We start from the raw sequence: 17,904 nt of genomic DNA, 5'->3' as shown, positions 1-17,904 counted from the left end.
CCTGAATGGAAATCAGTTGTCTCCAATGGGACTCCTTGTTACATCTGCACTGAGGGGTGACATTGCGCCAAATATGCTGGGACAGGCTTGAATTAGTAGTTGCCAATGGCATCGCCAAGGAAGCCAATTGTTGTGGCAGCATGGAATCAGAAACTGTGAGGCTGTGCTGAGTGGCGAGGCCTCCTGTGGTCTCTGGTAACAATGCGATTCATAGACTTCTACATTTCCAGTCAGCATTGGTTATTTATTGTGATTAAAGTTTAAATGGAGAAAAGAGCATAACAAAGCCCTTGGTTGGTGCTGATCATATTTATTGATGAGTAAACCTCAGTCCAAGTAGTGGGTTTGAAGCTGCCTTGCAAAAAGGATGCTACTGGAGATGGGCTGAATTTCAGCGAAGATCCGGTGTTATGGGGTGTTTTGGCTCCAAAATTTTCATTCAGGCCCATCTCTAAATCTTTTCCTGCTTCTTGCAGTTCTGGTTTTCCAGCCTATCTGAGAAGTGACAGGGTCCCAACGTTGCAGACATAGGGACCTGTTTTACATAAAAGAATTTTGGCCCATACTTGAATCAAGACATTTGGAAATTATGGCCTCTTTTGTAGCCATGACTGGACACTTCCTTTGCCCCACATGCACATTTCCTCATTCTTCAGCATGGATGTGCCCCATGGTGGAAGGTGATGGAGACATCTGTGAAAGTAACGGTTCTCCCTGCTTTTGAGGCCCCCATTTTCTGGGACCCTTCTCAGGGCATTCAGGAGAAGTAGATGCCTGGTCACTTCCTTGGGCTGCTCTGAAGAGCATTTTTCCCCCTGGCAGTGGCTTTTCATTTGACTTCAGACCTCTGGAATGAGGGCAAGGTTGGCACAGCATATACAATGACTGTTGAAGATTGGGGTTAAAAAGATGATCATTAAAAAAGGCAAATGTAATAATAACAATAACAACCTGTACAAAAAGAGCATGGGGAAAAGCAATGGAGTAGATTTTGACATTCAGCCGAGGGGGAATCTCACTCCCAAGAACAATAGCCTGTGGAATATTCAGTTCCTGGTGAAATGTATCAAAAATTTGCCTTGTTGTTTTTTTAACACCACCATTGTCTTGTTCTTGCTGGTATTCCCCATTCATTCATAGTATTCTTCAGATATTCCGGAGCTTTTTTGTTGTTGCTGTTTGTAGTTTTTGACATTTCCCAGTTCTACAGCATCAGCAATAATTCCTCCTGCTTGTGTGCTATAGATTTAACACTTCCAGCCTTGACACAAGCTCATACACATACATACACACCGAATGGAAATGATGCAGCCATTAAAGAAAGCCTCATGAGTCAGTCCACCTGGTGCGAGCAAACCCGTAATTATTACACCGAAGACATGAGCTCTCTGCAGACCAGCTCAGATCTTTTATTTTCTGTTGTTGTTGGGGTGTTGGTGTTTTATTTACTTATTTAAAAAAACCTGCAGGTCAGCAGAATTCCTGCTGGCGATTAAAGGAGCCCAACTTGGATCCTGCTGTGAGCTACGCCATTCTGATTTGTAGAGAGATCATTTGTTCTGGCACTTCAGGCAATTTCCCCGCCCCCTCCCCCCCATCCTACTCCAGAACTCAGGAGTTCGCAGCCCAGCACTCAGATAGGGGATAATAACATTGAACAAATGTTTGCACTCAGTATGGGCTTCTGAAAGTCAATCTCTGGCAGCACTTTTTGTGGTACATGAAACAGTCAGGCTGGCTGCCAGGTTAAGCCACTTATTTTCTAGACAGAAGGTGGGTCTGAATATTAGCCCAACTGTCAATGGAACAGCAGTGGAGGGGTTTTTCTAAAAAGAATTTCAGTGCTAGTGAAAGGGACTGGATGGAGACTGGAGTCCTCTCTTCAACCACGGCACAAGGGTAGCCCGTGCAACAGCAATACAAACTTGCACCATGACACCCTGCCTCAACCCTAACCTGTAGTGACCATCTGTAGAGATGGATCAGACCTGATAGATGGCCCACTCAGTCCTCAGCCTCTGTTGATGCCACCAGCAAGGGTCCATATGTGATGAGGACCACAAGTTTTTGAGAGAGACACATGTCCTGCTGATTACATTCAGAAATTTAATTTTATAAATGGGTCCCAAATTGCTGAACTTCATTGGTCCTCAGCCTCTATTGATGCCACCAACAAGGGTCCATATGTGATGAGGACCACAAGGTTTTGAGAGAGAGACATTGACATTCAGAAATTTAATTTTATAAATGGGTCCCAAATTGCTGAACTTCATTGGTCTCCTTTGTAAACTGCTCAAATTGTGATGTATTCAGGGAGTAACAAGATTAAGCTGTATGTTTGCAGTAGCTATGAAATTTTACATCGACTTCCAGTTGCTCATCACTTTGATTTTCAGCAAGCAGGAATAGTGTGTAAGGCTTTACGTTTTTGGGCTAGTGTTGCATTGTTGATATATTGATCTCCTATGGTCGTCCTTGCTCATTGCACTTATTAAAGATGAAATAGCTTCAACTATGCAGGGTAAAATCCTTCAAATATGGGCATTTTGTCTACTTTATGTCAAATCCAGACCCAGTATAAATGGGGATGCAATTCCACTGATTCCAATCGAGTTGTATCTCCTTATAGCAGAGCCAGTTTTAGCCCTGCAATTCTTGTGTTCTCCACCTTTTGGATTCATTCCAGCTGTGCAGTCAAAGTGATGCCTCATTTTGTAATGCTGCATTTTAATTTAGGAAATTAATATTTTGTAGTGCATGATTTATAATGACTCTCTGAACAGCACTGTAGGGTGCCTTGCACATGAATGATGAAATGCAACTAAAGATTGTACTGTATAGTTTAAAACTGTCAGACAAAATTAAATGGTGAGAAAGCATGACAGTCTCCCTGGTCATTGCATTTTGGTGCTCGACCTTTGTGCTGAAAATGTCTCTCTAAGATCTCAGAACACCAGCGCCAGCTTTTCCTTATCATGATGTAAAGAGGTGGAACTCAAGGGAAAAAATGAAGTTTCACCCCCAAAAAGAGCCTAATGTGCAAGGTTTTAGTGTCGCACTGACACCAACATCAATGTGAGTTTAGGGTCCCCAGCACCATGAAGGATCAGGCTCAAATGCTGAAGGGTTCTTAGGAAAAAGTAGGGACAAAACTGAGTTTGGCTCAAATTTCCCTTCTTTCTCTCGATATTTTAATGTTGCACATTCAGATGCCGATATTGGAAGAAACTTACCCTGTGGGCTGGTTAATTAAATAAATGTCCATTATGGGATTTCTTGCACCTTCCTCTGAGGCACCAGGTGCTGGCTACTGTCAGAAACCGATTACTGGGTTAGATGAACCTAAGGTCTGATGTAGAATGGCAATTCCTATGTTCCTATCCTTTTGTTACCATCCTTTCTATACAGATACAGTCACTGATTTGACACTAAATACTGTCCAAGCAGACACATTAGAACATTCCAACTGGCCATGTTAGCCCAGGCCCTGATTCAGGAAAGCACTTAAGTTAATCATATGCTTACATGCTTTCCTGATTTGGGGCCCCAGTGTGCCATTGTTGCATGACCAGTCGTCCTCTAAGATCGTATTGATTCAACTTACAGCATGTTTTATGTTGCCGTTTTTCTTTTGTTCTGCAGTTTTTGAAGAGCCTGAAGACCCAAGTAACAGATCATTTTTTTCTGAGATCATCTCCTCAATTTCTGATGTTAAATTCAGTCACAGTGGAAGGTATATCATGACCAGGGACTATCTCACCGTCAAAGTATGGGACCTGAACATGGAGAACAGGCCTATTGAGACATATCAGGTATTTCATCTTCAAGGCTGATTGGACAAGAAACATTTAAAACTAAATAGGAACAGTTGTAGAGATTTGGAATAAATGGGAAAGGACCAGATTTCACCTTTCAGTGATGGGTGCACAAGTTCGTGATGGAAAGGGTTAGGGTAAACATACAAAGTATAAGAACCTGCCCCTGCTCCCACAGAAGTTTTGCCTGTGATTTCAATGGGAGCATATCTATAAAATATGAGCTTGAGTGACTTGATAAATTATAACCTTCTTGATTTTTTTCCTTTTATGATTTTGGATGGATTGGTGAAACTAATTTGGTGAAAGTGAGGAATTGATTTTCAGGCATATTTTGGACAGGTGTTGTGCAGAGTGCCCCAGTAGACCTTCCTTAATCCAGACCTGCAGCACCAGATACCATTCCAATGCTGAGTCTCTTAACACAGACCTGTCACTGTACTTCAGCCCACTGGGGACTTGAGCCATCTTTGAAATGGTAACATTCATTTTTCATAGGCTAGACTGTAAAATGATTGAAAGTGCATATACAACTGAACACACTTAAACACGCCATCCAACTCCATTTAGAGAACACAGTGAACCAGTCAATATATCCATCAATGCCTTTGTCTGAGGATGTATTAGTAAGTACTACAGCAGGAACAAACTTCACATTTGTAAGGCACTGGGCTATATAGGTGAAATGCAGAACTAACAAGCAGTGAGTAGATGTTGAAGGTGCAATGCTGACAAACTGGCTATGCTTTTTGATGTGTTTTGGATCTTTGATTATTAGCGGTACATGTGCCCAATGGCCTGTGATGGGATGTTAGGTGGGGTGGGATCTGAGTTACTACAGAGAATTCTTTCCTGGATGTCTGCCTGGTCAGTCTTGCCCACATGCTCAGGGTTTAGCTGATTGCCATATTTGGGGTCGGGAAGGAATTTTCCTCCAGGGCAGATTGGCAGAGGCCCTGGGGGTTTTTCGCCTTCCTCTGCAGCGTGGGGCACAGGTCACTTACTGGAAGATTCTCTGCACCTTGAAGTCTTTAAACCATGATTTGAGGACTTCAATAGCTCAGACATAGGTTAGGGGTTTGTTACAGGAGTGGGTGGGTGAGATTCTGTGGCCTGCGTTGTGCAGGAGGTCAGACTAGACGATCATGATGGTCCCGTCTGACCTTAAAGTCTATGACTGTATGACTTCAGGCTTTAGCAGAACTTCCACAAAGCACAGTCTTGTTTTCATTCCACGGCCTTGTGTCTTTGCTGTTAGGTACACGATTACCTCCGAAGCAAGCTGTGCTCGCTCTATGAGAATGACTGCATCTTCGATAAATTTGAATGTGTGTGGAATGGGTCTGACAGGTGAGACACATCATCATGAATTATAAGAGGGGATTTTTCTCTGACGGTTCCCCAAACCACCCATTGTATTATTCGTTCTGCACTCAAAATGTGCTGTCAGTTTGGGAGGATATGCTTTATTTTTCTTACACAGCAGAGATGTTGAATTCCTGTGTTAAGTGCAAAATGTAACGCAACCTTAACCAGTATGTACATAATACTATTGGCTCTTCTCTCCCTTCTGCTCTGTAGTTCTTTGACTGACCTCTTTGTGGGTGACATGAATGTTTGGTGCACAGTTTGGAGTTCTTTTCATAATTATATGGATAGAAACAGAGATTGGCCTAACCCAGAACCGCATGTTCAAACTCCTCCAAATTTCAGGCATTATTGGGGGTGGGGAGGTGCTGTCAGATTCAAATCATTGAATTTGAATCTATGCCTGAAGTTTTGGTACCACATCATCCAAACATTCTGGTTCTGGTTTGGATGTGGTTGAAATCTCAGGAGACCAGTTGTTCATGTGGAGGTTTTGGCTCAAGAAGATGACGATATAGTTTGGCCCAAAATTGCAGAAATTCTTGCATTAGTCACACCATTCAAGGTGGCAGAAATCAAGTAGGATTGCCTGATTTTGTACGATTTCTGCAATTGTGGGCCAAAATCTTATGCAAATTCAGCACCCTCAAAACATAAACCCAGGATTAATTGGGCCTTGAGCCCAAATACCATATCTAATCTGGTTCCAAATAATGCCTCCTTGCAAGGTTGGGTTTTTTTGCATTTAATAATGGGTGAAATTCAGAGTACAGGTCAGAAAAAATTCATGTCGAACTATGAGATTCTTATTCAGTCTGTACTCCGGAAAAACTCACTGACTTCCATGGGAATTCTCCTTGAATAAGTACTGAGAAAAGACTTGATGAGATGTATGGGCTTATTTAAATATATCCAAAGATCTTTGGTCTGATAAAAGGAATGGAGTTCTCCAGAACTTCCTGATACTGGCTGGTTGGAAGTCCTGCAAGAACAGCCTTTTTCAATGAACTTCTCACTCATCCAAGCCCAATAAATATAGAGGCATGGGGGAAAAAATTAAAAACTCAAAGGAAAGTTACCAAAGCCATTCCTAGCCCTTGGGGAAGGAGGAAGGCCACCATCTTGAGGTCAATCTATCACAAACCACTATGGCTAATTCAGGAGTGACATTGTCTCTCATCATGCCCTTATTGTCCAGAAGGATAGTGAATCTGATCTGATGCCTCAAGATTGGGGAAGGGAGAGTAAGACATAGAAGCTTAAGAGGCCGTAAGCTCTAGCTGCTGTGCCATCCTCATATGGCATAATTAACTCTCATCTGATCTTTCCACTTGCTTCACAGTGTCATAATGACCGGCTCCTACAACAATTTCTTCAGAATGTTTGACCGCAACACCAAGCGTGACGTAACCCTGGAGGCCTCTAGGGAAAACAGCAAACCCCGGGCCATACTCAAGCCCCGCAAAGTGTGCGTTGGGGGCAAACGGAGGAAAGACGAAATTAGCGTGGACAGTCTGGACTTCAGCAAAAAGATCTTGCATACAGCTTGGCATCCTTCAGAAAATATCATTGCAGTGGCCGCAACAAATAACCTGTATATATTCCAGGACAAGGTTAACTAGGAGGACAAGTTATTCTTTAGGAATCTCATGTACAGAATATTAGTAAACACAAGTTTTAAAATGTTTCTTTTCTTTTCCCTCTTCCCTGTTCATTTGTTTAATTATTCCTCTGCAGATACTGTGTAGAGGCATGCAAACAGATTCCAATATCCCCTACCTCCCACTCACCTTAAAGCAACGGGTTGGCAAACCCAGTAGGTACTGGTATCATGGTTTGTTTATTTTTTTTTTTAAAGAGTTGAGAGCTAACAGATGTAATGATCCCTTCAATAGCTGGCTTGGATTTCTGATGCTTTTATTACATCCAGTACTCTTTGGTGGTTCCTAGTGTTGTTTGGTTCTAGACGTCTGCTGGTTTAAATTGAGGTTAATACTGTAGTATGGTATTTAAAAATTCAATTAAGGTCAGAAAAGAAGGTGTGTGTATGTGTGTGTTGTTTCTAATTAAGCAATCCCAGAGTTCTTTTAGTATCATTTGAAATAATCCACTTGCAGAATGATGTTGCCCTTGCCAATGTTTTTTTTTAATTTGCCTTTTTTCTCCTGCATTTCTTCCCTCCCCCCCGCCCCCCAGTGGAGATAGCGAAACCAAACATAAAATGGAAAGATCAGATTTGCAGTGGACAGGTTTAAAATCGGGGAGGAGGGGAAGGGGAGGTAGGAGGGAAAGTTCAACTTTACACTCTAATCAAGGCTGCTGCCTTCCTCCTTCGCATCCCACAGAAACTCTTAAGGATTTGGCTCTGTAGATACTGTGGTGCCTTTTTTTGGTATATGACATACCTTTATAAATAATGCTTCCAAAATGCATCTATTGCAAACCAAAATGAATCTGGGCTTTTCGTCTGCATTTCCTGTGTTTTGCTTTGGTCATTTTTAATTGTTCTGTTTTAATCTCTTTCATGTTATGACTGAGTCTCGCTCTTCCTTTTTTAAAAAAAAATATTTATTTATTTATATTTGAATGACACAATCTAAGTTACTAATTTATGACATTGTGGAAAAAAAAAATACCACCACCACCACCACCACATACTGCTGTCTGCACCTGACCGCTTTGAAGAGAGGGTATCCATGGTTCTGTGGTATAATAGTAATAAATAAGAGCTCCTCCTCTTGGCAAGGCTGCCCCTAAGGATTACTCAGGTCCCTTCTTTATCTGAGCAATTGTACAATATAAAACTGAAATTTTATTCAATCTGTAGTCTACAATCTATAGTCTACACCATGGCTACATGGTGGTCAATGTGCTGTGCATTCTTGCAGCTTGTGAACCCTGGGCAAAAGAGACAACAGCTGTGATTGTTGAAGTGAAATTTACTAGATATTTTTTTTTAAAGGCAAAGCATACTCTTTAAAGCCTCTTTTGTAAGGCATGAGTTGGATTTCCAGCATGTCCTGCAAGACTTACCGAGTCCTATACCTTACAAGAAAGACTGACTGCCACTTACTCAAGGGACATAAATACCATAAGGAAATTACACAAACTGCACAGCTACTGGGGACCTTCACTTAATATCTCTGGGGCAGGAGGAAGTCACTGTTGAAGTACTTGGAACCAAGCTTCTAATTATTATTTAACTACTTAATACCCTGTCAGCTGTTCATGAGACTGCTCAGGACAGGAACAGATAAGTTTGCCTTGTTTAAAGGAATGATTACAAGGGAAAAAATTATGCTGGCTTATAAATTTATTACAAAAAATTGCTTTCAGGAGTAACCTGTTTTTTAAAATGAAATGATTAAAAAATAGCAAAAGTAAACGTCTTTTTTTTTTTTTTTTTAATTTCCTGTAAAGAGAGCCTGCACTCTGGCATCAGAAGTAAAATTGTCTCAAATGTGTATTGGTGTGGTTTCACTGATTGATGTGGTTTCTAAATGCTGCATGAGCTTAAACTTTTAATGCCAGGATTGTTCCTGGGGAGACTCAAAATCAGCTGTCTGTCAGTCTCTGATCATGCTGTTGGAAGTGCTGCTAGGCATGTCAGAGAGACCTAATAAATCCTCCTGTCTTAGTGAATGTGTGGGTAATTTGGGTGGCAGGGTGGCTCAGAGAGTGGTAGTGGGAAATAGAGCCTTTCACCTCCAGTTTGCTGGTTGGTCTCTATCCCAGGTCAGTACAGGCTTGATCCTGCCAGTGGCACAAGGGGTTGTGCTACTGCATGGATGGGATCCACAACAGTGCTGAGCAGTGTGGTGATCCTGTTGCATCCAGTGCAAAGAGCTTAGCTAATGTGGCAGCCATATAGCAGAGGTGAGCTCAGAGAGGGCAGAAAGGATGTGGTGATGGGTGGAGTCAAGGCATGGCACCACAACTCCAATGGAAGTGCATTCATCAAAAAGATGCCCCCCCCACTATCACCAAATTCCCTTATGCCTATTGGCTGCAAGTAGAGGGGTAGGCAGGGCAGCTGCACCACAATCCAGTGGTGCTAAATATGGCAGCTGTGCTTAGCTTGCTCCCTCTAGGATCCAGGGAATCCTAAACCAAGATGGCATATCAGGGGGGAAAGCCTTCCCTTACCGTCTAATCACACCTGTAGGCTTCAAGACCAGCCAGGGAATGAGGCGAACACTGAAAAACAAACCATCCTCAAGAAGATTTGACAGAACAACTTGATCATATCAAGCTCCCTGTGAGTCTGCTTCTGCCTTGGCATTATTGCCATTAACCTTTAGTAAGCACCCAAGCACGTGGCTCCGTCTGAGGTTTCTAAAACCCCTGGAAACATGTATAACCGCACTTTCAAAAGGGTCTGCTAATGACAGGGGCCTGTTTCACCAATGTGCTGCAGTACCCATTGAAATCAATGGTAGTTGCTCATATGGAGTGAGAAAAGAATTGGACCCAAGAATTTTATATTGTTCCTATTCTCTCTTGTGCGCGCGCGCACGCGCACACACACACCTACCTTTGTGATGAAGTTCCACAGCCATGACAGACATGCCATAGGACTTATCAAGGTTTCTCCCTGTGAAGGAAAAGAAACTATGCTCATGGCTCTCTGTGAGGATCAGTACAGCCCCGGCGTAACTGGTGAATGGCAATTTTTAGAGAAGTCCTAAAGTACAGGTCAATGGAGACTGGCGACTTCAGAAAAGGCACAGGTGAAAATGACGAATGAGCACATGCTACTGTAAAGAGGTTCAGAGCATGTAACCAGGCAATGTCTGTCATGCCCGCCCTGAGCAGCCCCTACCACTACACCTATAAATACAATGGGAACACGGTGAAATGGACAGCTTTCTGGTTTGTTTTCCTGCACTACTTGTTAACAGCTGAATTCACCTCTCATGTTCTCTAGTGCAGCAAACGTTTCCCTAGTTATATGGGCATTTCTCTGGGCATTGTTGTTGTTTATGGCCATTTACAGAAACCAAGATCAATGCACAAAACTATTGGCCTGACCCTGAGATGTGCTGAGTACCAGCAACTCTACAATGGGAGATACTGATACTTGGCCTGCAAAAGGCCATAAAACAACCAGTGAAGGATTTGCACTCTGCTTTATTTTATTTAGCCCTTGATGCTCCAATGTGAAGAGCCATCCAGCTTGATTTTTGAATGCTTGCTGTAACCAGAGAAGAGGTGGCAGGATGTTCTAGAGGTGTATTAAGGGACGCTAACCAAGATTTTATAGCGGTGTTGGTTAATACAGCGTGTGAGAGACTTGCCTGATGCATTATGGTCTGGTTAAGACTATTGGAATACCACAAAGCATGCACAAGGGATGACAGCTTACAATCAATATTGTGCTCGCTGATGCAGGAAGCAACATCATCGCATCCTAGCGGTTACCCCTACAGCCCAGCCTCAGCACTAAATATCTCTAATAACAAGGCTATATGAAGTGACAAGGGCTATTATTCTTAACCTTGCAGCCTACCCTCTCTGAACAATAGAGCTGCCAAAATCTTCCATTGGATTTTATTAGGGAGAGATGATTCAGACCCCATCATAATCCCATCACAGGAGTTAGACAAGTACTTAATACAGCAAGATAAGAAGGAAAACGATTGGCATTCCCCTTTATTCAGGGCTCCGTAAAGCATGAGTCATTGCAGCTTGATTGATGGGAGGTGAAATGCATTTTTATGGTATTTATAATAGTGTTTTAAGGGATGAAACTTGAATTTTATTGTATTGAAGACACTTATTCTAATAAATAAACCTAGTTCTCCCAGTGGGGGGTTATTATTTTGTCCTCAACTTCTGCAGTGTAATCAATGTAATATTTCATAGAGGCTCAGCACAGGCTCTGATTGTAAAAAATATATTGATTCTACAATACAAATTTGCTACAGCCTGTGACTATAGGGATCTGTGACATCTAATGTGTTTCAATTATGATAGTGTGTTTTACGTCAGAGTCAGGACTTTTCTAGAGACAAATGCACAATGTTTAGAAGATTTAAAAAAAAAAAAAGACCACTATGTTTGTATCATCAGGAGGCAACATTTCTGAGTGGTTAGAGCAATAGAACTGGGAGTCAGGAGACCTCCGTTCTACTCCTGACCAAGCCCATGAACCTGTGTGAACCTGCACAAGTCATTTCACTTCTATGTGCCTCAGTTCCCCTGTAAAATGGGGGATTAAAAAGAGTTGCCCACCTTTTTAAATCATTTTAGATCCTCACATGAAAGTCAGTGAATAAGTTCAAAATATTACTATTACTATAAATATATTCCTGTTTTATTTATAAGGGATTTTATATGGAATACAAACACAGAGGCCCTCATCCTGCATGTTACTCTGATGAAACGCTCCAATAAAAGGTAAAGAAACACAAACCAATAATATTGTAAAGGGGGTCTGAAGCTTTAGTGATTAAACACTCCACCTAAATGATTGTTTTGATGTCCGCTTTGGCAGCACTTGTGGACCTCATGCCAATAAAACTATTGAAATCGACATTCAATTGATCATAATGGTGATAAGGGAAGGCTTGCAGTGTATTACCCTGCCCTGTAAAGACTGCTGCTGATTGAAGGAAGTACAAGATACAAGAACAATTCCAGCATTCGTGATCCTTCACGTGGCATTGGATTCCTAGCAGATTCTTCAGTGCTCAAGAAATGGGTAATTTTAAGTTGTCTATGGATATTTTAGTATGTTTAGAAATCAAACTGAAATTTGATTGGGTGATTTTAACACTATACAAGTGCAAGTCAGATGTCACAGAAATCGACATGGTTTTACCATGAAGGTCTTACATCATTGTTTTATACACTTCATGACCTGCAGTGCCATCTTCTTGAGGCTCCTCTTAAAAATCAAATGAAAACGTCACCTACTGCAGAAAGTACTGATAGCCACATTGAGCACATTACACCTGCTAATCTGATTCAGGATGTGGGTGTTGATTAAAAGTGAGCCCAAACTAGGATGGGCCCACTGCATTGGGATAATCAGTCCAGCTGGAACAGTAGAGTTCACACACCTGAGGTCATACTGTCACCTGGGGTATAATTTGCAACTCATGCAGACATACCCACAGTTGCTTTAATCTAGTTAGCTCACTGAAAATAGCAGTGAGGAAGTGGCAGCACAGGCTACCAATGTCAGTATGGGGTCAGGTGGGCTTGTACATCTGGAGCCCATGCTGCTATGTTCTCACTGATATTTTTAGTCACACTACCTAGATTAACAGGTGCATCAACATAAACTACACTCTCACCCGCATTTTCAGTGTAGGCATAGCCTTGGACAACAGGAGCTAGACCTAGACTATGGAACTAGTTTCTGCGAGTAGTAAGTATGACCACTTGTCTACTTGTCTACTGACATTTTGAGAACTAAATATAAAAATAATTTCTTTGCTAACCGGACTTTTAATGGCCTGGTCAGCTGTGCTGACCAGAGCCACCAGGGTTCCTTTTCTACCAGGTGTTCTGGTCAAAAACCGAACACCTGGCAACCCTAGTAGATATACCCCTATTGACTTCATGGAGGGTTGCACTAGGTCTTTAATGTCAACAGGAAGTATAATGCAGTGGAGAAGCAGGCCTTATATTGGCATGTATGATGCAGTGCATACTTCTGGGCCTGGTCCTCTGAGGGCCTGAACTCTCATAACACCAAATTCATAAAGATATCAAGCACCTTTTTCAGGATTTAGCCCTGTGGGACTTCAGGAAGCCTTAGGGTTGCCACCCATCCAGGTTTTACCCCGACAGTCTGGTTTTTGGCTTCTGCATCCAGGTGCCATTTCTGGTTGCCAGGTGCCCAGTTTTCAACTGGAAGGTCTTGTTGAAAAGGGACCTGGCAACCCCAAATGGCACCTGAACCAAAGGTCCACTTTCTGTGGGGCTGGAGGAAGGTGCCAGCCCCTGCTCATCCAGGGCTGTTGCCTACCTGCAGGCAGGCAGGCTCCTTGAGACAATCCATCAAGCCAGAAAGAGAGGGATGGGGGTCAGACCTTGAGGGGAAGAGGCGGAGAAGTGGGTGGGACCTCGGGTGTCTGGTTAGCAGCATTTAAAAAGCTTGCAACCCTAGCAAGCATCTCCTGGTCTACTCTTTAATGTGGGGAGTATAGATGTAGCTTCATCATGCTTTAGATCAAAAAATAGTGTTCACTTAAAACACCACTGTAAAATAAGATTAAAACCTTAGCCCCACCTCAGCCAGTCCAGGTAGGAGAACAACCAGAAGAACCAGCTTTTTCATTAAACAATGAATGAATCAAAAATAATCTCTCCATCATGTTTACTCGCTCTGTTTGTGCAAGGACAATATTTGCTATGTCATATTGAACAGGGTTTGTAAACAGAAGTCAAACCAAAGCACATGCCTGAAAGGAGATTTCATGCAACAGAAAATGCTAGGAGGCTGATATTCAGGGCCCAGTCTTACATGGCACTAAGCTAGCTCAGCAGTGCCTAAAATTGAGATCAGTATGTCATGTTATTTGTATATGATATAGACATATAGCAAAGAGTATGCTGGGCAAATACTACTCAAGGGCTTTATAGTATACATTCAAAGAATGTCTTTTCCTCCTCAACTGAACTCTTGTTCCTTATTGCTGGAAAAATCATCAGGCTACAAAAATAGGACCCAGCTAGTGCAGGCTATTAATGAAGTGCCAGCCCACGCCGATGACTTTGTTGAAGAGAACAGAGCGAAATTGTATATCTGACTCGTCTCTTTTGTGGGCTTGCTACTTGCAGTCCCTCCACTCTAGTTTCCAGGAGCCTTTCACAATAGATGAAAGTATTGGTAGTGCCAGAAAACTCTTATGAGGCTTTGATAGTGCTAGGAGACAGTCTTATGCCATAACCAACCTGTGGCCCCCTAGAACTTCCTGCTCGACACCACAGCCATCTGAAACTTCACAATGACCATTGGAACGTGACCCGGAGGGGGATCTCTAGAGACGCAGGAAATTCTTTGTAATTTTATTTGTCATGAATTTCATGTTGTTTCATTTTATCCATCTGGGGAGGAGGGGACAGGGTCAGGTCCTGCCCCTGAGGGGGTGGGAAGCCTGAGGGGGGTGGGTTGCAGAGTGCGTCTGCTTCCCACTCACCTCCTAGTGGCAGCTCCTGTCCTGCTAAGCTAGGCCTGGTTCCCCACTCCACACATTGTGACCTGGTTCATGGGCTGTCATGATGGAGAGGCTGCTGGGCCAAATTTGAGGGAGTGGTGTTGCAACCAAGTGCACCTGGAGTTGCCAGGCATCCAGCATGTCCCTGCAGACCCTAGGCGGAGGGGCGATCAGGGAAACACCGCACGCTGCCCCCACCCCCAGCGCTGGCTCCGCAGCGCCCATTGGCCAGGAGCCACAGCCATTAGGAGCTGTGGGGGTGGCTCTTACAGGCGTGGGCAGCACACAGAGTCCCCTGGCCCCTCCACCTAGGGTCCGCAGGGACATACTGGCCGCTTCTGGGAGCTGTGTGGAGCCAGGGCAGGCAGGGAGCTGCCTTAGGTTAGCACTGCCACGCCAACCAGGAGCTGCCTGAGGTAAGCACTGCCCACCTGGAGCCTGTGCCCTGATCCCCCCTCCTGCACCCTGAGCCCCCTGCCACACTTCAACACCCTTACCCAGCCCTGAGCCCGCTCCCACACTCCAAACCCCTCATTTATGGCCCCAGCCCAGAGCCCTCACCACCCTCCCGCACCCCAACCCCCTGCCAGTGAGCAATGGCGGGAGGGGGCAAGGCTTCTGAGAAGGGGCGGAGTGGGGGTGGGGCCTCAGAGAAGGGGTGGAGGGTGTTCAGCTTTGTGCAATTAGAAAGTTGGCAACCCTATGTGAACCAGGTCACAATGCTTGCAGCAGGAGCCCTGCTGTGGGATGAGATTTTTTTTAAATTTCATTTTATATGTTTTGTTATATTTCATACTTGCGAAAATTGGAGCGCTAGGTTTCCATTAGCTGCTAACAGTTTAAAAGTTATGAACCTAGCTGGGCAGATCTGATTCCATCCAAAAAAGGTTTGTTCACTTCATATTCATGCAATCAAATATCACTGCAATGACTTTTCAAAGAAAGCAAATTTACAGCAGCATGCGTGCATATTAGTGGGAAATTAATTTTAAATTAGCACGTGATTATTTGTGCTGGAAGTTCTTATGCACTCCTCCAATCAAGGAAGGGAAAGAATAGCACTGGCTTATGTGACAAATCACAATTAACCAACACAGCAATAGTCAAACAGTCACAGGTCACTGGTTGCAATCAAGCAATGAATTAAAATAAATTTACAAATATAATAAAATTGTTGAATAGTTTTGGATATTGAATACATTCCAGGAAATCGTGAAAAGGAGACGATGATCCATTGTTTTATTGTCAATTATGTACTCAGAGCTACACACTAGCCAGTTCACTACAATATATACAGATAGCCTCCCTGCTTAAATAGTCATGCTGTGTAAGAGATTAGCACACTGCCAAGAAAATCATTGAGTTAATGCCAGTACAGCTCAACTACAGTAACGTCCATCACTGGAAAGCAGTCCAATAAAGGTCACTAATCTAATACACCAATAGAAAAAAGTCATTTCTAAGGCATTGTTCAGATGAACATGAGGAAAAGCAGCATGAAATGGTACTGCCAATGCCAAATTAATGTCCGTTTGCTGTTACAAAATAATAATAGAGGCTGAGTGCTCTGCCATGAGAATATTTGCTTTGCGGACAGATGAAAGCTATTTACGCACAAGGCACAGTCACAAAACTAATGGTTCGACTGTTATTAGGGTCATCTGACATTGTTTCCCCACGGCAGTGGCAGGTAATGGTTGAGAAATGTCTCATGAAAACCGTGAAATGTACAAATTGCATTGATTTAAACAAGTTGGACAGCAATCGAGCTAGTCAGCTAACATCTGGTGTAGGCTGGTGGTAGTGAGGCGGCCTTAGGGCAAAGATCTTTTTCATTCAGGTACTAACCAATCAATCAAGACTATTTATTTTAAGTAATTTCTTCCCATTCTTTCTGAACCACCCCCCCCACACCCCCCCAACATGACAGGCTGTTTTCTTAATATTTTCAAAAGACAGAAGTCATCGTTCTTCTCTGGGGTTTGCATTTGAGCAGATCCTGGAGTTTCCGCATCTGTATTAGAATGGAGAGTCATTCCATTAAAATGGAAAGCCACTCACTTCGCCAATGCAGCACAACAAAACTTATTCACTGAACTGCTACATTATGTATATGGCAATGCTTCTGATGCTTCAAGTGTCGTGTGCACATAAAGTATCTATCTATAGAGTCTGCTGGCTAGTTTCCTGATCTTAATTCACTTGTATTTTTGAACGTGCAAATAAGCAATTAAATTTTCCCCAGCCTGACTGCTTCTGTCCAGACATTTATTTGTTTCTTTGCGTTTGTTTCCATGAAATGCATCCCCAATCTTGACTGCAGTTGTTATTCTGGTAGCTACAGACATCACAGCTGGATAACACTGAGGGTAGGTCTACACTACAGCCGGGATCGATGCTCTGAGATCGATCCACCAGCAGTCGATTTAGCGGGTCTATTAAAGACCCACCAAATTGACAGCAGATCGCTCTCCAGTCAACCCCTGTACTCTACCCCAACCAGAAGACTAAGGTAAGTTGATGGGAGAGTGTCTCCCGTTAACCCCCTGCGGTGTAGACCCTGCGGTAACGCAACTTAAGGTACGGCGACTCCAGCTATGTTATTCACGTAGCTGGAGGTCCGTAGCGTAAGTCGACTTACCGTGGTAGTGACTCTTAGCATTGAGCAGTTGATCTGAAAGCACTAACATGAGCAAGGGAACTAGAAGAAGTGCAAATACATTTAAAGCCACAGCCATCAGAATGGCTGAATCTTACACTACAATAAATGAAGAATCTTTGCCTGCATTGCTTATGGAAATCTAGATACGTGGTTGGAAGTTGCTCGTCTGCTAACTGAATTAATTGAAGACTCAGTCTGTATCCATTCTATCATCAGACTAATAAATCAATGGGACATGCTTAACACGATATAGGTTACCCCTTGCGACTTTGTCCAAATTTACAATAAAATTATTTTGTTCCAAATTCCAAGGGCCATAGTTTTTTGAAAAATGCAAGATCTGGAGCAGGCACAAAAATGTGTATTCAATTGTGCACCTTTTGCACAGGCAAATGGCCAATTCATCTTAAGCCAGGCCAGGTGGTCATTTGCATTTACAATTACTGCTATTTTGAGTAAAGCGTTCTAAACATCTGCCCTAAACTATATGCCTTCCTGAAGAGATCCAGTATGCAGCATTTCTCCAGAGCTGGAGCATATACATGATATGGTACAAAATCAAAAAGACACACTTATTGGACAAATCTAATTCAGTAGGATTTATATTGATATTTCACAAATGTTGCATTATTCAAATTATTTTTTGGATAATTACAAATTAGTGGGTAACAGAAAATGCCATTTAAAAATCTACTGTTGCTAGGTAAGGGACATGGCCTACTTTTCCGTGATTCTTCGTGATTAAGATGTAACTGGGAACCAGGAGCGCTGAGCTTTAATCCCAAGTGACAGTGAGTGAAACACTTGATCGCCCTGTGACTCTGTGTCCCCATCTGTAAAACAGGGCTAATGCGTACTTCATAGGGCTGTTGTGATGCTTAAGTCATTA

The 17,904-nt window shown here is 42.9% G+C and overlaps 1 protein-coding gene across 2 annotated transcripts in view; it reads left to right on the top strand.

Annotated features, from left to right (window-relative positions):
- PPP2R2B (protein phosphatase 2 regulatory subunit Bbeta) overlaps positions 1-10,989 on the top strand; it is a 228,404-nt gene extending 217,415 nt beyond the window's left edge. For both annotated transcript variants that reach the window (XM_054038264.1, XM_054038265.1), the window contains exons 7-9: positions 3,643-3,812; positions 5,074-5,165; positions 6,526-10,989. In XM_054038264.1, the coding sequence (XP_053894239.1) occupies positions 3,643-3,812; positions 5,074-5,165; positions 6,526-6,805 (542 nt within the window). In that variant the 3' untranslated portion in view covers positions 6,806-10,989. The remainder of the gene's footprint in view (positions 1-3,642; positions 3,813-5,073; positions 5,166-6,525) is intronic.
- The last annotated feature ends 6,915 nt before the right edge of the window (positions 10,990-17,904 follow it).

This window comes from Malaclemys terrapin, chromosome 8, assembly GCF_027887155.1.
Source record: "Malaclemys terrapin pileata isolate rMalTer1 chromosome 8, rMalTer1.hap1, whole genome shotgun sequence".
NCBI classification, from domain to species: Eukaryota; Metazoa; Chordata; order Testudines; family Emydidae; genus Malaclemys; species Malaclemys terrapin.
The sequence above is the reverse complement of the archived record's forward strand: the minus strand, read 5'-3'. Positions and strand labels throughout refer to the sequence as shown.